At 40.2% G+C, this 24,701-nt stretch overlaps 1 protein-coding gene across 6 annotated transcripts in view; it reads right to left on the reverse strand.

Annotated features, from left to right (window-relative positions):
• The window catches only part of TEX9 (testis expressed 9), a 251,995-nt gene that overhangs the window by 17,682 nt on the left and 209,612 nt on the right, over positions 1 to 24,701 (reverse strand). For 5 of the 6 annotated variants that reach the window (XM_060417893.1, XM_042252427.1, XM_042252425.1 and 2 more), the window contains one exon: positions 18,367 to 18,501. The exons of the other annotated variant lie outside the window; for it this stretch is intronic. In XM_060417893.1, the coding sequence (XP_060273876.1) occupies positions 18,367 to 18,501 (135 nt within the window). The remainder of the gene's footprint in view (positions 1 to 18,366; positions 18,502 to 24,701) is intronic. 6 annotated transcript variants of the gene reach the window in all.

Genomic DNA, 24,701 nt, shown 5'->3' on the forward strand with positions numbered 1-24,701 from the left:
CCTTGTGTGGTATATTTAAAAGCTGTTAACAGAGCAGACCTAAGAGCTCTCCACATCAGGAAAAAAACATTTTTTCTTTTTTGTAGATATGTATGAGATGATGGGTATTAACTTATTGTGGTAATCATTTCACAAAATATGTAAGTCAAACCATCATGCTGTATACCTTAAATTTATAGAATGCTGTATGTCAATTATATCTCAATAAAACTGGGAAAAAAGATATCAAGATGGCAAATAAGCACATGAATATGCTAAACACCACTAGTCATTAGGGAAATGCAAATTAAAACTATAATATGAAAAACCAGGAGGCACCTATTAGAACAGCTAAAATGTAAAAATCCAACCATATTAAGTGGTATTGAAGATCTGGAACAGCTGTAACTTTCATACAGTGCTGTTGAGAATGTAAATTGGTACAATCATTGTAGAAAACAGCTTGGTAGTTGAACACACACATAAAATACACCCAGATAACTGACTCCTAGGTATCTACTCAAAGGAAATGAAAAACTACGTCCACAAAAAAGACTTACACATGAATGTTCATGGAGGCTTGTAATAGCTGAAAAGTGGAAACTTTTGGGTAAATCTCAAAAGGAGTCACATTTTTAAAAAAAATATGAAATTCTGGAAAATGTAAATAAGTTACCTGGAGATAAAGGTTGGGAAAAGGGCATAATTATAAACAGGCACAAGGAAACTTTTGGGAGTGATAGATATGTCTGTTGTGGTGATTTTTCATAGGAATACACATAGTTACAAATCAAGTTTTATACCTTAAATATGTGTGGGATTATTATTATGTCACAATGTGAAAGATAGAAATAAAATACATATAATTAAAGATATGCAAAGAAAAATTGTGACACACAGCTGAAGTTCATTTTGAGGAAAATTATAGTTTTAAATGCTGTATTAGAAAAGAAAGTTGAAAAATCAGTGACCTAAATCTTCAATTTAAGAAACTGAAAAGATAGCAGATTAAAAAAGCAAGTAGACAAAATTGTATAAGGAGAATTCAGTGAAAATAAAAACAGACAATAGAAAAAATAAAACCAAAAGTTGAAAAGATTAAGCAGTAACTGGATAGCAAGACTTACCAACGGAAAAAGCCTGAAACACGGATGAATCTCAACATTATGTCTAGTGAAAGAAACCAGTCACAAAAGAGTACATTCGATGCTGTTTCATTTATATCAAAATCAAGACCAAGAGTATCAGAACATCCTTCACTTACAGAGGATGGAATACTTGGAAAGAGAATACAAGGGAACTTTCTGGGGGTGAGGGAAATAATCTATGCACTGCCTTACATGGTGGTTTCACAGCTTTATAAGAGCCCAAACTCACTGAATTATAGATGTACTATCTTTCATTGTCTTGTATATAACTAATTCAATTTTTAAAACTAACCCAATTCTTTTATGTCCCTCCAGCTCTAACCCTCTAGCTAAGCTTCTTGAAAGAATTACACACATCCTGTGTCTCCATCTCCTCACCTGCAATCATTTTTCATCCACCTGGAATTTAGCTTCTTCCCTATCACTCTACTAAAACATTTCTGGCCAAGGTCACTTCTGTGCTTTTAAATCCAATACAATTTTCCCAGTTCCCCCAAGAAACTTGACTTCTCAGGAGTATTCAGGTTTGCTGACCACTTCTGAGATGCTGGAATTCTTCAAGGCTCAGCTCTTGGCCCTGGCTTTGCTCATTCTCTCCCTCTGTCCTTTCTCCCTGGTGAACACCAATGGCTTCTTCGACTGTCTCTGTGCAGGCTTCTCTTGACATCTCCCCTTGGATTTCTCAGAATATCTCCAAGATTAACATGTCCCAAAACAAGTCAGCCTTCTTCATCAGACTTACTACACTGTTTCTTATTTCAGTGGATGGCACTCTAATTCTGAAAACCTGAAGTCAAAATATCCTTCCTTAAGCTTCCCTTTTTCACAAGCCTAATATCTGGTCCATCTCCACATCATAGTGATACTCTCTCCAAGGTGTATTTTTTGATACTTGGTTTCTCTCCGTTTCTCAGTTTAGTCCAAGCTATATCCTTATCTCTCACTGACACTGTTACTCTGATGCAGCCTACTGCATCCATTCTGGCCTCTTCCAAATTGATTCTTCACAAAGAAACACCAACAAAGAAATGCAGCTGGCCTTCTGTATCCCCAGGTTCCACATCAGTGGATTCAATCAAGTGAGAATGGAAAACAGTCTGGGTAAAAATTTTCCAGAAAGTTCCAAAAAGCAAAACTCAAATTTCCCATGTGTCAGAAACTGCTTACATAGCATTTACACTGTCTTGAGTATCATATGTAATCTAAAGATGACTTAATGTATACAGAAGAATGTGTGTAGGCTGTATGCAAATATTGCACCATTTTATGCAAGAGATTTGAGCACCTGTGGACATTGAGAGATGACTGTACTTTCCAAGTGCATGCCTGGTCACGGCATCATCTCCTGTCATCTTTTTCAAAATAACTGTGCAGTAGCTTTACCACTGATCTTTGGGTAAAATCCATAATACTTAACATGGCCTAAAGGATCTGGATGGTTTGGCCTCTAGCTGTGTTTGAAGCCTCACTTTGCAACACTCCCTTCACATCCACCCCTACCTTTCATTACCTTGCCTTCTTTATTGTCACAGAGCCATTCCTTCTGCCTCAATCTCTCCCCTGGTATATAACTCCTATATGATTTTGTCAGATCTTAACTTAGGATTACATTTTTTAAAATGCACTCACTGATCTGGTTACCTGCTTAAAGCACCATGAACCCTCCTTCATGGTATTCATCACAACTGCACCTTAATTTTGCTTCATCTATTGTTGAACTAACATCCAACTTCTCCACTATAAAGGTGCATGACTACAAGGACCACATTCATCTTTTATCTCCTTTGTATCTCCAGCCTCTAGTAAACCAGACCTGACAAGTACATGGCAGGACTTCATAATATTTTTAAATGAGTTAACGAAGAATTAGAAATTATCTGTTCCTAAATGAAGTAACATGTAATTGGTGACAGATTTTCAGTGAGCGTAAAGCAACCATCAGATGCACAGTTAAACCATCACACAGTTGTCTTTCATCATTCCTCCCTTCAGTTTGTTTCAGAGGCAATTATTATGTTGCTATTATTATAATAATTATAATTATGTTCCAGGCACTGAGGCATAGCAATGAGTAAGACTGGCTCCCTGCACTCATGTAGCATCTGGTTTAAGTTGACTGACTTTTCATTTCAGAAGTTACTCTTACTCTAAACCAGTTTAACTTCTTTCCTAAGCTCTGTGCAGAATGACTTTACCATTATTTTTTAAATAAGTCTTTAATTTTCTGATGACTGAGGCAATATTGTTCTATTTTATGGAAATCTTACTATTCCTTAAACACATAAACATGAATAATTTTACTTGTCTACCTAACTATGTCTCATCAGAATGAGAAGCAAAGTACAAAGATTTATTAAGGTAGAAAAAAATATAACTGGTCATAAAAGAAAAACTTATATATACAGATTAGACTCCAAGGAAAATCTTACTGATTGTCTTGAAAACTCCCTCCAAGTTAGAAACAAGGCAAAATGACTTAAAAATCAAAAGGTGCATACACATATTTTTTCATAAATTTGAAATAAGTTACATGTAAGAATGATGATCTCAAAATGTCTACTTGATATTAAAGAGTGAGTAATATATATTACAAAATGTCTTCCCACTCACTATGTTTTAATCTATCACGTAATGCAGATCTAGGGTCATAACTTTGTCTTAAACACATCTGAGTTGTTCTACAGTGTTGATGGCTTTGAACTGAGTTGTTCACATACCAAAGTCTCATTACTTCAATTTGCAAAATGGCTGGCTAGAGTCATATGTTGTCATGGAAACAAGTTTTTCTTTCCATTTCTCTAATGTATGTGCTAAAACAGAGTTCAAATCTGGAACCAGAATTAGCAAATACTGAAATTTACATTTACATGATTATTTCATTTTATTTTTTTCAAAACCACTTTAGAATGCATCAAAATTAAAAATAATACTCTAATAGCATGACAATTATTGGCAAGTTTGTAAAGCTGACTTCCTAACTTGTTCACTAAATACCTTCTATTAATAAATCCCAGTCATCATACCATTGAAAGCTCTTAAATGTGAACACAGTCTGATCATACAGCATAAACTATGGGTCTCCTGCACTGCAGGCAGATTCTTTACTGACTGAACTATAAGGGAGGAACCTAAGTGTGGTGGCTCAGTGGTAAAGAATCTGCCTACCAATGCAGGAGACGTGGGTTCAATCCCTAGGTCGGGAAGATCCCCTGGAGAAGAAAATGGCAACCCGCTCCAGTATTCTTGTCTGGGAATTCCCATGGACAAAGGAGCCTATCAGGCTACAGGTCCACGGGGTCACACAGAATTGAACATGACTGAATGGCTGAGCACACATGCACTTATTAAGCACTGCTAGTTTAATGCAAAATAGTATCATCTGTGTATGTAATGAGAACAACTCCTAAATTCATCATCCAGGGCACTGTTAAATAACTTAAGTATTGTCCTAAGGGAGAGACTCCAATGGAGCATCAATTTCAGGCTGACACAAAACCAGAAACTAATAGCCAGTATTATAGAGTATACAAAAGGCTTTCACACACATTGATATTTGAGCCTTGATTTATTCTACATATATTCCAGGAACTGAATGTTAACTTCTATGCCAATCACTGGCTAGATGCTAGAGACACAGTGTTGATCCTTAAAGTAACTCTGTTTAATGATGGTTAGCAAAATGTCATCTCAGAATCAGTAGCATCAGTATCACTTGGGAAGTTGTCAAACTAGGACATTCAGACTTTCAAAGATGGCAGAGGAGTAGGAAGACATGGAGTTCATCTCTGCCGACAGATGGATCTAGAATACATCTACAAATGGAAAAACTGTCACAGAGCACCTGCTGAACACTAGCAGAGAACCTTGGACACCTAAAAGGACGAGAAAGATCCCTGCATAACCAGGCAGAATGAAAGGAGGAAGAAGGAAAAGGAGAGGAAGCAGAACAGAACCTGTGCATCTGATGGAAAGTTGAAGGTGAGGAGAGGGTCACACATCTGGGGAAGCCCCTTCACCAGTGAGGAAATCAGCTGGGACAGAAGAGGAACTCCAGGGGTTCAGAAGAGAGACCAGAAACCTGTCTGTGGCAGGCAGGACCAAGAGAGTCCTATGCAAAGGGTCCCTAATAGCTGGGACATGGAAGCAATCTAGATATCCATCAGCAGATGAATGGATAAGGAAGTTGTGGTACATATACACAATGGAATATTACTCAGCTATAAAAAAGAATTCATTTGAGTCAGTTCTAATGAGGTGGATGAAACTGGAGCCTATTATACAGAGTGAAGTAAGTCAAAAAGAGAAAAACCAAGACAGTATATTAACACATATATATGGAATTTAGAAAGGTAGTATCGACAACCCTGTGTGCAAGATAGCCAAAGAGACAGAGATGTAAAGAACAGACTTTTGGACTATGGGGGAGAAGGCGAGGGTGGGATGATTTGAGACAGTAACACTGAAACATGCATATTACCATATGTAAAATAGATGACCAGTGGAAGTTTAATGCATGAAGCAGGGCACTTAAAGCTGATGCTCTGGGACAACTCAGAGGGATGGGGTAGGGAGGGAGGAGGGAGGGGGGTTCAGGATGGGGGACACATGTACACCTGCGACCAATTCATGTCAATGTACAGCAAAAAATACCACCACAATATTGTAAAGTAATTAGCCTCCAATTAAAATAAATAAATTAGCAAAAAGAAAGGGTCCCTGCCACAGCCCTGTAGGCCCCAGCCTAGGATGGGTGTTCACAGGTGTGCCTGGGGGATAGATGCTGGAATGTGAGGTTTGAAGAGCAAATCCCAGGTGGGAATGGCTCCAAGCTTCGAGGAAACAGCCCGAGGGGGTGGGAATGAGGAGCTCCAAAACTAGAAATGCTCGTGGAAGAAGTCTGGATGGCTGCACTGTTAGGTAATGCACAAAGGGTAGGGTTGCCATTGCAGCTTCTCCCCTGGTCACCAGCTGCTACAGCCACAGGCTCTGCCAGACACAGCTTGTGTGCCACTGACATCACCTCTTCCACCCCTTCCCCCAACCTGGGTGATCCACTCACCCCAATCTCTGCCTAATGGGTTTTCACTTTCCAGTCGCTATCCCAGCACCCTCCTGCCTGGGTGGCCCACTCACCCTGATCACTACTTCGATTCCTTCTGGCCTGATGGGCTTGTGTGCCCAGGCTACCTCCAGAGCAGACTTTGATGGGTGAAACACACACAGAGGTGGGGCTGAAACCACAGTGGAGCCCAAAGGGCCATGTGACTAAGAAGCAGAGCTGAAATCTCTCCTCGCCTCTGCATGAACCTCAGAGTTACACCTCCACTGACAGCTTCCTAAGTTTAGTACCTGCAAACATCTGAAAGGACAGCAAGTGCTCCTGCAGCTAGGATGGGCTGGCTTTAGCTGCTGTAGACTTTGTGGGCACATACTGCAGGGGTTGGGCCAGGCCAGAGTCTGAGCTGCCTCCACAGCCCCCACAGCAGGTTCAGGTACATAATCACTACAGTCCTGGGACCTGACCTCAGTGGATCTGCATCAGTGGCCTGGTGAAAACAAGACCTCAGAGTCACCAGGGCCAATTGTGAGCATACTGATAGTTAAGGTGGGACTGAGAGCAGTGCCAATGACAGGCTATTTTGTGAGTTCACACAACGGATGAAAGGGGACACAATAGAGCACATTCACAGGTGAACAGCTCCAGAGGAGGAATACTCAGTGGCTTCTCTCCCAGTGGAAGTTCTCCAATTACACCTAGCTAGCACTACAGATCAGAAACACAGCTAAGAAACAGGTCTGGGGGTCTCTACTCCCAACAACCAGGGAGGAAACCCCACCCCTGACAGGGCAATGACAACTACAGAGCAAAGAGGAGGCCTTGCTAAATGTCCAGAGCACGCTCTGGTCACCACACCACCAGTCAAATCCCCTATCAAAGGGATAATGGCACAAGTCTCTGGACCAATCTCACCCACCACAGGGCAGACAGCAGAAGAAAGAGGAACTACGATCCTGCAGCCTATGGAAAGGAGACCAAAAACACAGTTAAGCTGGACAAAATGAGAAAAGAAATATGTTGCAGATGAAGAAGCAAGATAGAAACCTTTACAAGAACAATTAAATAAAGAGGAAACAGGCAATCTACCTGAAAAAGAATTCAGAGTAATGATGGCAAACATGATCCAAGATTCAAAAAAAAGAATGGAGACATGGATCAAGAAGATATAAGAAATGTTTAACAAATCTAGAAGAACTAAACAAAGACAAACAGTACAATCACTGGAAAAAAATTTATCAGTAGGAATCAACAGCAGAATAACTGAGGCAAAAGAATGAAAAAGTGAACTGAAAGAAAAAAATGGTGGAAATAGATGCTGTGGAACAAAATAGAAAAGAAATAAGGACAGTCTGAGAGACCTCTGTGATAACATTAAATGCACCAAATTTCGAACTACAGGGGTGCCAGAGGAAGAAGAAAAAGAGAAGGGCCTAAGGAAATACTTGAAGAGATTACAACGGAGAACTAACAAGATATGGGAAAGTAAACAGTCAACCAAGTCCAGGAAGTACAGAGAGTCTCATACAGGATAAACAGAGGAACACACTGAGACACATTATAATTTATCATATATTAAAAAGAAAAAATATTAAAAGCAACAAGGAAATACTCATAAGGTTATCAGCTAGTTTTTCAGCAGAAACTCTGCAGGCCAGAAGGGAGTGGCATGATTAATTTATTTAAAGTGATGAAAGAGAAAAACCTACAGAAAAGAATACACAGCAAGAATCTAATTCAGATTCAGCAGAGAAATCAAAAGCTTAACAGACAACTTAAAGCTAAAAGGATTCAGTACCACCAAAGCAGCTTTACAACAAATGCTAACAGAACTTCTCTGGGGCGGGGGGGGGGGGGGGGGGGGATGGGGGGAGGAAGGGAGGCAATGCCACAACTAGAAACAAGAAAATCACAAATGGGAAAGCTCACTGGTAAGGCCTTTGGGTTCGATCTTTGGGTTGGGAAGATCCCCTGGAGAAGGGAATGGCAACCCATTCCAGTATTCTTGCCTGGAGAATTCCATGGATGGAGGAGCCTGGTGGGCTACAGTCCATGGAGTCATAAAGAGTCAGACATGACGGAGCGACTAACACCTCAATTATTCATACATACATATATATATATATATGTATATAGATTACGTTATCAAAACCTCACAGGAAATGCAAACCAGAAAAATATGATAGACATACACACAAAAAAGAAGAAGCAATCCATATACAACAAAGACAGTCATCAAACCACAAGAGAAAAGAACAGAGGAAGGAAAGAGAAAAGACCTACAAAAGGTAACCCCCAAAATTCAGAAAATGGCAATAGGAACATATATATTGATAATTACCTTAATTAAATGTAAACAGATTAAATGCTCCAATAAAGAGAACAATAACAAAGATCAGTGAAACTAAAAGCTGGTTCTGTGAGAAGATAAAATTGTAAAAATTTAGCCAGCTCATCAAAAAAAAAAAGGGACAGGACTCAATAAAATTAGAAATGAAAATGGAAAAGCTACAATGGATGCTGCTGCTGCTAAGTCGCTTCAGTTGTGTCCGACTCTGTGCGACCCCATAGATGGCAGCCCACCAGGCTTCCCCGTCCCTGGGATTCTCCAGGCAAGAACACTGGACTGGGTTGCCATTTCCTTCTCCAATGCATGAAAGTGAAAAGTGAAAGTGAAGTCACTCAGTCATGTCCGACTCTTAGCGACCCCATGGACTGCAGCCTACCAGGCTCCTCCATCCATGGGATTTTCCAGGCAAGAGTACTGGAGTGGGGTGCCATTGCCTTCGGGGACAATGGATGCTACAGGAATACAAAGGATCATAAAAGACTATAAGCAACTACATGCCAATAAAATGGTCAACCTAGAAGAAGTGGACAAATTCTTAGAAAGATACAATCTTCTAAGACTGAACCAGGAAGAAATAGAAAATATGAACAGTTCAGTCACAAGTACTGAAATTGAAATTGTGATTAAAATCTTCCAACAAACAAAATTCCAGGACCAGATGGCTTCAAAAATGAATTACATAAAACACTAAGAGAAGAGTGAACATGTACCCTTCTGAAACTCTTCCACAAAGCTGGAGAAAAAGGGAACACTTCCAAGTTAATTCTACAAGGGGACTATCAGCCTGATACCAAAACCAGACAAAGACATCATAATAAAAGAAAATTATAGGCCAATATCACTGATGAACACAGATGCAAAAGCCCTCAACAAAATACTAGCAAACAGAATCCAACAACACATCAAAAGAATCACATACCATGATCAAGTGGGATTTAGGTCACAAAGAATCAGACACGACTGAGCGACTGAACTGACTGAACTGATAGAAAGATTGTTCAGTATCTGCAAATCATATGATAAACCACATTGAATTGAAGAATTAAAAACATATATCATCACAAAAGTTGCAAAAAAGCTTCTGACAAAATTCAACACCCATTTATGATTAAAAAAAAAAAATAACCACTCCAGAAAGTGGGCCTAGGTGGAATTTTATACTTATTTAGTTGTTAAGTTGTGTCTGACTCTTCTGCAAACCCAAAACACTGTCGCCTACCAGGCTTTTCTGTCCATGGGATTTCCTAGGTAAGACTACTGGAGTGGGTGGCCATTTCCTTCAAGAGATCTTCCTGATCCAGGGATTGAAACCAAATCTCCTGCATTGCAGGAAGATTCTTTATCACTGAGCAATATGGGAAGCCCAAAAGGAACCTAACTCAACATAATAAAAGCCATATAGACAAACCTACACAAACATCATTCTCAATCAGTTCAGTTCAGTCGCTCAGTCATGACCAACTCCTTGCGACCCCATGAATCACAGCACGCCAGGCCTCCCTGTCCATCACCAACTCCCAGAATTCACTCAAACTCATGTCCATCGAGTCAATGATGGCATCCAGCCATCTCATCCTCTGTCGTCCCTTTTTCCTCCTGCCCCCAATCCCTCCCAGCATCAGGGTCTTTTCCAGTGAGTCAACTCTTCTCATGAGGTGGCCAAAGTATTGGAGTTTCAAAATCAGCATCAGTCCTTCCAATGAAAACCCAGGACTGACTGCTTTAGAATGGACTAGTTGGATCTCCTTGCAGTCCAAGGGACTCTAAAGAGTCTTCCCCAACACCACACTTCAAAAGCATCAATTCTTCGGCGCTCAGCTTTTTTCACAGTCCAACTCTCACATCCATTCATGACTACTGGAAAAATCATAGACTTGACTAGATAGACCTTTGTTGGCAAAGTAACACCTTTGCTTTTCAATATGCTATCTAGGTTGGTCATAGCTTTCCTTCCAAGGAGTAAGCGTCTTTTAATTTCATGGCTGCAGTCACCATCTGCAGTGATTTTGGAGCCCCAAAAAATAAAGTCTGACACTGTTTACATTGTTTCCCCATCTATTTCCCATGAAGTGATGGGACCAGATGCCATGATCTTCGTTTTCTGAATGTTGAGCTTTAAGCCAACTTTTTCATTCTCCTCTTTCACTTTCATCAAGAGGCTTTTTAGTTCTTCTTCACTTTCTGCCGAAGGGTCATGTCATCCGCATATCTGAGGTTATTGATATTTCTCCCGGCAATCTTAATTCCAGCTTGCGCTTATTCCAGCCCGGCGTGTCTCATGATGTACTCTGCATAGAAGTTAAATAAGCAGGGTGACAGTATACAGCCTTGACGTACTCCTTTTCCTATTTGGAACCAGTCTGTTGTTTCATGTCCAGTTCTAACTGTTGTTTCCTGACCTGCATATAGGTTTCTCAAGAGGCAGGTCAGGTGGTCTGGTATTTCCATCTCCTTCAAAATTTTCCAGAGTTTATTGTGGTCCACACAGCCAAAGTCTTTGGCATAGTCAATAAAGCAGAAACAGATGTTTTTCTGGAACTCTCTTGCTTTTTCCATGATCCAGTGGATATTGGCAATTTGACCTCTGGTTCCTCTGCCTTTTCTAAAACCAGCTTGAAGATCTGGAAGTTTGCGGTTCACATATTGCTGAAGCCTGGCTTGGAGTATTTTGAGCATTACTTTACTAGTGTGTGAGGTCAGTGCAATTGTGCAGTAGCTTGAGCATTCTTTGGCATTGCCTTTCTTTAGGACTGGAATGAAAACTGACCTTTTCCAGTCCTGTGGCCACTGCTGAGTTTTCCAAAGTTGCTGGCATATTGAGTGCAGCACTTTCACAGCATCATCTTTCAGGATTTGAAATAGCTCAGCTGGAATTCCATCACCTCCACTAGCTTTGTTCGTAGTGATACTTTCTAAGGCCCACTTGACTTCACATTCCAGGATGTCTGGCTCTAGGTGAGTGATCACACCATCGTGATTATCTTGGTCTTGAAGATCTTTTTTGTACAGTTCTGTGTATTCTTGCCACCTCTTCTTAATATCTTCTGCTTCTGTTAGGTCCATACCATTTCTGTCCTTATCAAGTCCATCTTTGCATGAAATGTTCCCTTGGTATCTCTAATTTTCTTGAAAAGATCTCTAGTCTTTCCCATCCTGTTGTTTCCCTCTATGTCTGCATTGATCACTGAGGAAGGCTTTCTTATCTCTCCTTGCTATTCTTTGGAAGTCTGCATTCGGATGCTTATATTTTTCCTTTTCTCCTTTGCTTTTCACTTCTCTTCTTTTCACAGCTATTTGTAAGGCCTCCTCAGACAACCATTTTGCTTTTTTGCATTTCTTTTCCATAGGGATGGTCTTGATCCCTGTCTCCTGTACAATGTCACAAACCTCATTCCATAGTTCATCAGGCACTCTATCAGGTCTAGTCCCTTAAATCTACTTCTCACTTCCTCTGTTGATTTAGATCATACCTGAATGGTCTAGTGGTTTTCCCTACTTTCTTCAATTTAAGTCTGAATTTGGTAATAAGGAGTTCATTTTCTGAGCCACAATCAGCTCCCGGTCTTGTTTTTGTTGACTGTATAGAGCTTCTCCATCTTTGGCTGCAAAGAATATAATCAATCTGATTTCGGTGTTGACCATCTGGTGATGTCCATGTGTAGAGTCTTCTCTTGTGTTGTTGAAAGAGGGTGTTTGCTATGACCAGTGCATTCTCTTGGCAAAACTATTAGCCTTTGCCCTGCTTCATTCTGTATTCCAAGGCCAAATTTGCCTGTTACTCCAGGTGTTTCTTGACTTCCTACTTTTGCATTCCAGTCCCCTATAATGAAAAGGACATCTTTTTTGGGTGTTAGTTCTAAAAGGTCTTGTAGGTCTTCATAGAACCATTCAACTTCAGCTTCTTCAGTGTCACTGGTTGGGGCATAGATTTGGATTACTGTGATATTAAATGGTTTGCCTTGGAAACAAACAGAGATTATTCTGTTGTTTTTGAGAGTGCATCCAAGTACTGCATTTTGAACTCTTTTGTTGACCACGATGGCTACTCCATTTCTTCTAAGGGATTCCTGCCCACAGTAGTAGATACAATGGTTATCTGAGTTAAATCCACCCATTCGTGAAGCACGCTGGCTGCGACGGACCATGCAGAAGCACGGCCGAGAGGAGCTACCCCTCGCCCAAAGTCGGGGCTGTGACCGAGAGTGCCAGGCTGTGTCAGCATAGGAGCGGCCGAGAGGAGCTACCCCACGTCCAAGGTCAGGGGCAGCGGCCAAGATGAGCTACCACACACCCGAGGTCTGGGGAGGCAGCTGACTGAGAGGAGCTACCCAACGCCCGAGGTCAGGGGAGGCGGCTGAGAGGAGCAACCCCATGTCCAAGGAGCAGCAGCTGTGGGGGTGCAGGAGGGCCGAGAGGAGCTACTCCACATTCAAGGTCAGGAAGGGTGGCTGTGAGGAGATACCCCTCATCCAAGGTAAGGAGCAGTGGCTGCACTTTGCTGGAGCAGCCGTGAAGAAATACCCCACGAACAAGGTAAAAGAAACCCAAGTAAGACGGTAGGTGTTGCAAGAGGGCATCAGAGGGCAGACACACTGAAACCATACTCACAGAAAACTAGCCAATCTGATCACATGGACGACAGCCTTGTCTAACTCAATGAAACTAAGCCATGCTGTGTGGGGCCTCCCAAGACGGGTGGGTCATGGTAGACAGGTCTGACAGAATGTGGTCCACTGGACAAGGGAATGGCAAACCACTTCAGTATTCTTGCCTTGAGAACCCCAGGAACAGTATGAAAAGACAAAATGATAGGATACTGAAAGGGGAACTCCCCAGGTTGGTGGTGCCCAATATGCTACTGGAGATCAGTGGAGAAATAACTCCAGAAAGAATGAAGGGATGGAGCCAAAGCAAAAACAATACCCAGCTGTAGATGCAACTGGTGATAGAAGCAAGGTCCGATGCTGTAAAGAGCAATACTGCATAGGAACCTGGAATGTCAAGTCCATGAATCAAGGCAAATTGGAAGTGGTCAAACAGGAGATGGCAAGAATGAACGTCGACATTCTAGGAATTAGCAAATTAAAATGGACTGGAATGGGTGAATTTAACTCAGATGACCATTATATCATTCTCAATGGTGAATACTAAAAACATTTCCTGTAAGATCAGGAACATGACAAAGATGTCTACTCTTGCCATTATTATTCTACATAGTTTTGGAAGTCCTAGCCATGGCAATCAGAGAAGAAAAAGAAAAAAAGGAATCCAAATTGAAAAAGAATTATAAAACTGTCACTGTTTGCAAATGACATGGCACTATACATAGAAAATCCTAAAATGCTACCAGAACACTACTAGAGCTCATGAATGAATTTGGTAAGCTGCAAGGTTAGAAAATTAATACGTAAAAATATTTTATATTCCTATATACTAACGATGAAAGAGAAATTAAAGAAAATATACCAGTTAGTGTGCATCAAAAGAACAAAACATCCAGGAATGTACCTATCTAAGGAGCCAAACATGGATAGAGGAGCATGTTGGGCTATTGTCCATGGGGTCACAAAGAGTTGGACATGAATAAACAATTAAGCACAGCACAGCAAGCAGACAAAAGAACTGTACTAAGAAAACTATAAAATACTATAAAAATATAAAATATTTTTATAAAATATATAAAAGATATCAAAAATGATACACAAACAGATGGAGAGATATACTATTCTCTTGGATTGGAAGAATCAATATTGTGAAAATGGCTATACTACCTAAAGCAGTCTAGAGATTCAATACAGTCCCAATCAAATTATCAATAGCAATTTTTCACAGAATTAGAACAAAGAATTTTACAGTTTGTATGGAAACACAAAAGACCTCAAATGACCAAGCAATCTTGAGAAAGAAAACAGCTGGAGGAATGCAAGCTGCCTAACTTAAGACTATACTACAAAGCTACAGCCATCAAAACAATATGGTACAGACACAAAATCAGAAATATAGACCAATGGAACAGGATAGGAAGCCCAGAGGTAAACCCAGACACCTATGGTCAGCTAATCTATGTAAAAGGAGCAACAATAGACAATTCAGAAAAAACAGTCTCTTCAATAAGTGGTGCTGGGAAAACAAAACAGCTACATGTAAAAGAATGAAATTAGAACACTCCCTAATAACATATACAAAAATAAACTCAAAATAGATTAAAGACTAAAGGTAAGGCTTGATACCGTAACATTCTTATAGGAAAACATAGGCAGAGAACTCTTAAGACACAATTTGCAGCCAAGAACTTTTTCAATTCACCGTCTATAGTAATGAAACTAAAAACAAAAATAAATAAAAGTTATGACCAACCTAGAGAGTATATTCAAAAGCAGAGACATTACTTTGCCAACAAAGGTCTGTCTAGTCAAGGCTATGGTTTTCCTGTGGTCATGTATGGATGTGAGAGTTGGACTGTGAAGAAGGCTGAGCGCTGAAGATTTGATGCTTTTGAACTGTGGTGTTGGAGAAGACTTGAGAGTCCCTTGGACTGCAAGGAGATCTAACCAGTCCATTCTGAAGGAGATTAACCCTGGGATTTCTTTGGAAAGAATGATGCTAAAGCTGAAGCTCCAGTACTTTGGCCACCTCATGCGACGAATTGACTCTTTGGAAAAGACTCTGATGCTGGGAGGGATTGGGGGTAGGAGAAGAAGGAGACGACCGAGGATGAGATGGCTGGATGGCATCACTGATCGATGGACGTGAGTCTGAGTGAACTCCGGGAGATGGTGATGGACAGGGAGGCCTGGCATGCTGCGATTCATGGGGTTGCAAAGAGTCAGACATGACTGAGCGACTGAACTGAACTGAACTGAATGAAGCTTAAAACCTTTTGCACAGCAAAGGAAACCACAGACAAGAAGACAACCCTCAGAATAGGAGAAAATATTTGCAAATGAAGCAACTGACAAGGATTAATCTCTGAAATACAGAAACAGCTCATGTAGTTTTATAACAAAGAATCCAATTAAAAAAAAAAATGAGTGGGCGGACTTTCTGGCAGTCCAGAGGATAAGACTTCACCTTCCATTGTAGGGGGTGCAGGTTCCATCCCTGGTCAGGGAGCTAAGAACCCACAAGCCTTGTGGCAAAAAGAAACACAAAAAATATTCAAAAGATACAATAGGTTGCTTCCATGTCCTGGCTATTAAAACAGTGCTGCGATGAACATTGGGGTACACGTGTCTCTTTCAATTCTGGTTTCCTCAGGGTGTATGCCCAGCAGTGGGATTGCTGGGTCATAAGGCAGTTCTATTTCCAGTTTTTTAAGGAATCTCCACACTGTTCTCCATAGTGGCTGTATTAGTTTGCATTCCCACCAACAGTGTAAGAGGGTTCCCTTTTCTCCACACCCTCTCCAGCATTTATTGCTTGTAGACTTTTGGATCGCAGTCATTCTGACTGGTGTGAAATGGTACCTCATTGTGGTCTTGATTTGCATTTCTCTGATAATGAGTGATGTTGAGCAGCTTTTCATGTGTTTGTTAGCCATCCATATGTCTTCTTTAGAGAAATGTCTGTTTAGTTCTTTGGCCCATTTTTTGATTGGGTCGTTTATTTTCTGGAATTGAGCTGCATAAGTTGCTTGTATATTTTTGACGAATGGATAAGAAAGCTGTGGTACATATACACAATGGAGTATTACTCAGCCATTAAAAGGAATACTTTGAATCAGTTCTAATGAGGTGGATGAAACTGGAGCCGATTATACAGAGTGAAGTAAGCCAGAAAGAAAAATACCAATACAGTATACTAACACATATATATGGAATTTAAAAGATGGTAATGATAACCCTGTATGCGAGACAGCAAAAGAGACATAGAAGTATAGAACAGACTTTTGCACTCTGTGGGAGAGGGAAAGGGTGGGATGATTTGGGAGAATGGCATTGAAACATGTATACTATCATGTAAGAAACGAATCGCCAGTCTAGGTTCGATACAGGATACAGGATGCTTGGGGCTGGTGCACTGGGATGACCCAGAGAGATGATATGGGGAGTGTGGTGGGAGGGGGGTTCAGGATTGGGAACTCATGTATACCCGTGGCAGATTCATGTCAATGTATGGCAAAACCAATACAGTATTGTGAAGTAAAAAATTAAAAAATAAATAAAAAATAATAAGATTAAAAAAAAGACAATTCCTACAAGTCACTCTGTTATTAAAATGTTTTTAATTGTTAAAAAAATAAAATAAATTAAAAAGATGCAATATTGTTAACAAATTAAAGACTTTAAAAATGGTTCAATCAAAACAAATTTTTTTTAATGAGTGGAAGTTCTAAATAGACATTTGTCCAAAGACATACAAATGGCCAAGAGGCACATGAAAAGATGCTCATCATCACTAATCAATAGAGAAATGTAAATCAAAACCACAATGAGGTATCACCTCACACTAGTCAGCATGGCCATCATCAAAAAAATGTACCAACAATAAATGCTGGAGAGGAGGTAGAGGAAAGGGAACCCTCTTGCTCTGTTGGTGGGGTAAATATATACAGCCACTGTGGAAAATAGTATGGAAGTTCTTCAAAAAACTAAAAACAGAGCTATCATATGATCCCATTCCTTGGCACATATCCAGAGAAAACTATAATTCAAAGAAGATACATGCACCCCAGTGTGCACTGCAGTATTATTTACGATAGCCAGGACATGGAAGAAGCAACCTAAACATCCATCACCTGAGGAATGGATAAAGATGCGGTAGATACATACAATGGAATATTACTCAGCCATAAACAAGAATGAAATAATGCCATTTGCAGTGACATGGACAGACCTAGAGATTATCATACTGAGTAAAGTAAGCAAACACACAAAGACAAATATATGATATCACTCATATGCAGAATCTAAGGGAACAAATGAACTTATCTATAAAACTGAAACTGAGTCACAGATCTAGAAAACAAATTTATGGTAATGAGAAAGTAAGGCGTGGGGAAGGGATAAACTGGTAGACTGGGACTGACATATACATACTACTATATATGAAATAGATAACTAATAAGAACGTCCTATTAGCTCAAGGAACCCTACTCAATACTTTGTAACGGCCTATATGGGAAAAGAATCTAAAAAACAGTGGAGATATTATATATATATATATATATTACTCATGCTGCTGTACAGCAGAAACTAACACAACATTGTAAATCAATTATACGCCAATAAAATTTAAAAACTTCACACATTCTCAAGTCTCACCCCATACTGCTGAATAATAAAATCTGTGGGTGGGACCCAGGAATCTGTTTTAATAAGCCCTCCAGGTAATTCTAGTATGTGCTCAAGTTTGATAACCAGTGCCTTGGTAATATAGCCCTTGTGTTATATATATTGGAAAACATGTTCAGAGAAGGATTTAAAAGACTTGAGAGACAAGAAACATTTTTCCACCATTTATTCCCCCAGTGTCTGGCATGTAATATGGGCACACGATAAAGATCTGTTGGAGGCAAAAATGAATGCCTCCTCCAAAGAGTTGTGCTATCACCTAATGATGGTACTAGTCCAAACAATATAAAGCTAACTTACCAGAAATATACATATTCTTAATGAGTGCGTCTCTTTGAAAAGATATGTTCACCATGACATATACCTGTGGTGGATTCATGTTGATGTATGGCAAAACCAATACAATATTGTAAAGAAATTAACTTCCAATTAAAATAAATAAATTTATATTAAAAAATAAAAACTATTACTTTTGAGTGTTGCATAAAAAAGGAAGTTACGAAAGGTGATCACTAACAAAACTATTCCGTTTTTCCATACCTTGTTATTTTGCCTTAGTTTACTTAACTCTAGTTTATACTTTTCTGCTTCTTCTAGAGCTCTATTCAAGCGAACTTCCATGGCACTTTGACTAGCAACAGCCTGTTTTTGTAGTCTTGTTTTATTCTCTAATTCCTGTACAGCAAAAGAGACAGATAAAACATTTATAAATATAAATTCTCTCTGATATTTTCAATACTTTGCATTTCTATATTCCTTGCTTTCTCCTAAATTATACACACACACATACACAGCAAGAGACTGAACACTGAATGATAGAGGTTTCAGGGAATTCCCACGCTGAACTGGTTTTAGGAAAACATATCCTTAAAGATATAGTCACAAATCAGGCTTTCAGATTGCTTTTTGTTTGGAATTTTCTGCCTCTTTTTACTGATCCCAAGATATAGTATACATTTCTTCTGTATTTACTTTATAAACAACTTTTTATAACCATAGTTCTCTTGGAAACCTCCCAAAACACCAATTTAAGACATAAATTTTCTCATTAATACTGTGCTTGTGTAAACCTGATAAAATATATAATTTAATTAATATCTGTTAAATACAGAGCATTCTACGTTAGCCAGATAAGAAAACCCCAATTCCGAGCAAAAACAACAGATTTTAAGGATATTTTTCACATCCTGGTGTGGGTTTAGACTAGCATTTCTTCAAACAGACTAAGAGCTGCTGTTGAAGAATCTACAGGCCACACAGGAAGAAACATGAACATGTAGGATAAACTCCAAATTCCATCCATCTACTCCTACAAATGTTACCTTCAGTTCTATGGGCAGTACTTGCTTGGATCTCTCCTGAAGAGTCATGATGTTTCTTGCCTCTGACCTTTTGCTCATGCTCTTCCTTCTGTCCTGATTTCTCTCCACCCTCATTTTTAACTGGCTAACACCTATTCATCCTTTAACCCTCAGTTAGGGCTATACACTAGGGTTTTACCTTCTCCCAGGAGCCTTTCCTTACTACCTTCTCAGGCTGAATGAAGTACCCTTTCTCCAGAGATTCTATGGCACACTGATACATAGATCGTAGTGCCTGCTTGTGTAGAACTGAAACTCTCCATTTACTTAATTCCCCTCACTATCCTGTAAGTTCCTCGAGGATAGGCACTACTTGAATTTCTATGTTCTCAGCACTTCGGGGCAAATAAAAAGCACTAATACCATGTTTATGGAACTGAATTTATTTTGTAATACTTAACTCACTCTACTTTGCATGCCCTACAATGCCTAGTACATCACATTATACAAAGCAGATAATAAATATCATGGAATTGAAATGATGCAGTTAATAACAGAGTCGTCTATTTTCTTCTAATTTTTTCTCCTGGCTATATCACTGTTTTATTTGAAAACTGATCTCCTTGGCTCTGAGTAATTAAGAGGAAAACAAAACAAAACACATGCTGCTCTTTATGCAGGTTTCTAAACAAATCAAACTGTGTCTGGATACCATCTGCTCTCACCAGCCTTCTTCACAGCTTTGTGGGTGGTAGCGACACTAAGAGCAGCCTGACTTCTCTGTTCACACGGAAAAGGCAGATTCTCATTAGCTATCAAGGCCACAGTTCTTGCTGCTTCATTTCAGCCTCTTCTCATAAGAATACAGAAATCAATCTTTGCCCTTCTCTTTCTTGCTCGATGTTCCTCTATCAATAAATTAATACTATATCAATACTGCCCCATTTCTTGGGAAAAGTGAAAAAGAAAAAGGATAGAAGAATAGTAAAGTAGGAAATAAAGTTTTCCTATATGAGAAAATCCACTAAGCAAAGGGTTAATCTTATAAAAAACTTGAAAAGCTTTCTGTTTTCAGCTATGCTTAAGTGCTTTTTATAAAATAAAGTACAGATAAGATATCAATGTAATTATTGAGTATTTTTAAGATGAAAACTCTCTCCTAAAACAAGCCTATTATTACCCTATAAATTAAGAAGCTTACATGTTGCTAGAGAAAAATTTTACAAAATCACAAGTCCTGAATTTTACACTAACTTTAAAAGAAAAAGCTGGATAGCTTATAGAAAATCAAGTCTAACTTTAAAACTCAAATACTAAGATATCCAAGAAGAAATAATTTGTGATTGTTCCATAATTTTTAATGTATTCATAAGGCACTGGCAGAGTGCAAAAAAGAGGTATACACTGGTAACCAAGTGAAGGGAAAGTCGCTCAGTCGGGTTCCACTCTTTGGGACCCCCATGGACTATAAAGTCCATGGAATTCTCTAGGCCAGAATACTGGAGTGGTAGCCTTTTTCTTCTCCAGGGTATCTTCCCAACCCAGGGATCAAACCCAGTCTCCAAATTGCAGGTGAATTCTTTACCAACTGAGCTATCAGGGAAGTCCTTGGTAACCAAAGTACAAGTCAAATATAGCAAATGCTTCAAGAGTCACACAGCCATGGTAATTCAGATGAGGAATAATCAGATAAGGACAAATAAATGATCAGACAAGGATCTAGAAACAAGTGGCTGAGGTTCAAAACATAATAAATTTGGAATTAAAAAACCTGACGGCTGTGATCAATTCAGTTTCTACATCTGCAATTGAGAGTAATATATATGTCTAACAGGTTTTATTTATTCAACACATTTATCAAGCACTTACTAAACTGCCAGGTATTATACTACATGATGGGGCATCCGTGATAGCTCAGACAGTAAAGAATCTGCCCGAAATGCAGGAGACCTGGGTTTGATCCCTGCGTCAGGAAGATCCCCTGGAGAAGGAATGGCTGCCCACTCCAGTATTCTTGCCTAGAGAATTCCACGGACTGGGGAGGATAGCAGGCTATAGCCCAAGGTGCTGCAAAGAGTTGGACATGACTGAGCGACTAACACAACAGCAACACTACTACATGATGGACACATGATAATTAACCAAAATTCTACTCTAATAAAGGTTGCACTCTAGAAGAAGATACAGATGATAAACACATACCTACATACTCATATGTAACATCTTATAGTAATAAGGCCTATGAAGAAAAAGGGTAAGAGGACAGAGTAGGGAATTTCCTGGCAGTCTGGTGGTTAGGACTCTGTTTCCACTGCCATGGGCCTATGTTTAATCCTTGATCAGGGAACTAAGATCCCACAAACAGTTTGGCATGGCCAAGAAAAAAGAAAAAAAAAAAAAAAGAGGACAGAGCAATGGGTAAGGGACATAATTATTTAAGATATAGCAGATAGGGGAAGGCTTCCAAATGAGGGAATGATTCATGTCTAGATCTGGAGGAACAAATAAGACAAAGACCCTGAGGTAAAAATCCATGTGACATATTCAAAGATCACATTCAAAGGTCAGTGTGGCTTCAGATGAGTGACACATGCAGTTTTAGGCCTTGAGATCGCAGAAACAGCCAGGGAGATATTAGATAGACCTTGTAAACCCTACCTCAAAGTTTGGATTTTATTCTGAATGACATGAAAAGTCTCTGGAGTGTTTTAGTAGGGTGTGTGTGTGTGTGTGTGTGTATGTTGATCTAAGTTTTTCTAAGGATTGCAGTTAACCCTTGAACAACATGGGTTTCAACTATGTGGATCCATTCACATGTAGAAACTTCAATAGTAAATACTACAGTAATACATGGTCTACTGCTGGTTGAATCTGCAGATGTGGAACTATGGATACACAAGTTCAGAGGAACTGAGAACACATAGGGCCTGGGGCTCAAAGAAAGATCACAGCAAGAAGTAGAAATGTGGAAGTGATGAACATATGGATGGTATACCAAGCCTTGGAAATGAATGACGTATCCCAGAACTGGATGAAGACAGAGAAGAGAGTCAAGGACTGAGCCTTGGATACTCCAACATGGAGATCCTATGGCATGTTTGTATGCTAATGCAAATAATTGTATAGAGTAAATTTGATTTTTACAAGAGAAAGAAAGATAGGATAATCATAGGAGCAAAGTCCTTGAGTAACAGAGACCATATGGGACCCAGTGTACAGTGAGGTGATAAGCTTTAAACAAAAGAGGGAGTAATTAATCATAATGAGGGGGAAAGCAGAGTAGATGAGGGTACAGAGACCAAGAGACTGACAGTAAAATTTGCTGTTTTCTTAGTAAAATAGGGGGGGAAAGTCATGAACTGAGAATGGTAACACGAAAGAGGCACTGGATACATGAGGGGAAAAGATACCCATTTAATAATCAGCTCTGACAATGGGAGAGGAAACTGACTTCTCAGAAAGTAGGAGAGGAAAACAGCACTACACTTGATATTTATAAATAAAATTAAAGTAGCACCAATCTGTTTGGCTGTACACTTAGGCAGGGAGTATGGGGGGGATTAGGTTGGGTTTTGCCACACAGCAGTAGCAGGGAAATTAAGAATATATTCCATAGATAACTAAGTCATGTACCATGGAACCTAAGCCGGGGAAGAAGGATATAAAAAACATGGGGGAGGAGAGGGAGGGAAAGATGGCGGAGGAATAGGACGGGAAGATCACGTTCTCCCTCACAAATTCCTCAAAAGAACATTTCAATGCCGAGCAAACTCCGCAAAACAACTTCTAGGCTGGCAGAGGACATCAGGCAACCAGAAAAGCAGACCATTGTCTTCAAAATCAGGTAGGAAAAAATATAAAAGACGAAAAAGGAGACAAAGGAGGTGGGGAGGGAGCTCCGTCCCGGGAAGGGAAGCCCATCCCGGGAAGGGAATTTTAAGAAGAGAGGTTTCCAAACACCAGGAAACACTCTCCCTGCCGAGTCTGTGGCGAGCCTTGGAAACACAGAGGGCAACATAACAGGAAGGAAAAATAGATAAATAATTAAAACCAAGAGATTACAAGCCCACCAGTAACTCCCCCAGCGGAAAAGCAGCACAGACGCCTGCATCCGCCATTGGGAAGTGGGGGCAGGGCAGGGACGCGCGGGAGGCGCGGGCTGCAGTGCTTTGTAAGAATCGGGCACGAACGCCCCACGCTCCACCAGAACGATCTAACTTGGGCTAGCAAACCAGACTGTGGGATAGCTACCACGCGAAAAGCTCGAACATAAGACACCGCCAGGATCCAGCACAGAACAAAGGACGGAACGGAAAAAGCCGGCTGCAGACCATTCCCCGCCGGGGACAGGCAGCCAGAGCCGTAAGGACTGGAAAGGGGCAATTGCAGACCCGGAGAGACTTTACTTACCTAACTGCAAGCAGGCTCCTTTGCTAAGACTTCTGGGGGTGCTGGACAGTCACAGTCTGCCTCACGGGGTGCGCCAGCGGTCCACCCAGAGAGCTGAGCGGCAGCGGCGGAAAAGGTGACAAGCCGCGGCAATTGCGCTCGCCAAACTCCTGAGCTACTCGGACCTGGGAAGGGCACAAAGCGCAGTCCCAGCCGCATTTGTGCCTCTGAGGGCTGCCTGAGGGCCGAACCTGAGCGGCTTGGACTGGGGAAGTGCACGCAGCCTAGGGCCGGCCCCAGACGGTTCCCGGCTGAGCATCGTAGAGCCGGAGCAGTTTGTGCGCCGCGAGGAAGGACAGGTCAAGCGGGGCAGAGATACTATGTACACACGACAGTGCTATTTGTTTGCAGCATCCCCCCTCCCCACAGCGCGACTGAACTAGTGAGCCTAAAAACCAGCAAACAGAAGAAGTTAAACAGAGGGAACCACCTTGGAAGTGAGCCCACATGGCCCATAACATCAGAGAAGAGCCAGATATATTTTTAATTTTTTAATATTTTTAAAATCATTCTTTTTTTTTTGCCTTTTGCATTTTTTTTCTTTTTTTCCGAGCTTTTTTTTTAATTGTTAAATCTTCTATTTCTCCTCTAATTTTTATTTCTATAACCTAGTATTACTATTTAAAAAAAAAAAAAAGACTTTTTTTTTTTTTTTTTAAGGCAAACACCATATATACTCTTTGGATGGTTGTTGGTGTTTTGTTTTGGTTTTTTTTGTTTGTTTGTTTTTTAATAATTCTTTTTCTTTTCTTTCTTCCTTTTTCCTTCTGCTTTTCTTTAATATTGTATCTTTGAAAATCCAACCTCTACTCCAGATTTTTAATCTTTGTTGTCAATTTTGTACATTTAAAAACCCAAACTTCACTACCCAAGTTTACCTGAGAGCAAGATTACTGGCTTGTCCACTCTCTCCTCCTCTGGCCTCTCCTTTTTCTCCACCAGGTGGCCTCTGTCTCTTTTCTCCCCCATCTCTTCTCTATCCAACTCTGTGAATCTCTGTGTGTTCCAGACGGTAGAGAACACCTAAGGAACTGGTTACTGGCAGGATTTGTCTCTCTCCTACTCATTCCTCTCTCTTATCCTCCTGGTCACCTCTGTCTACTTCCTCCCTCTCCTCTTCCCCGT

The sequence above is a fragment of the Ovis aries genome, chromosome 7, assembly GCF_016772045.2.
Source record: "Ovis aries strain OAR_USU_Benz2616 breed Rambouillet chromosome 7, ARS-UI_Ramb_v3.0, whole genome shotgun sequence".
Taxonomy (NCBI): Eukaryota; Metazoa; Chordata; class Mammalia; order Artiodactyla; family Bovidae; genus Ovis; species Ovis aries.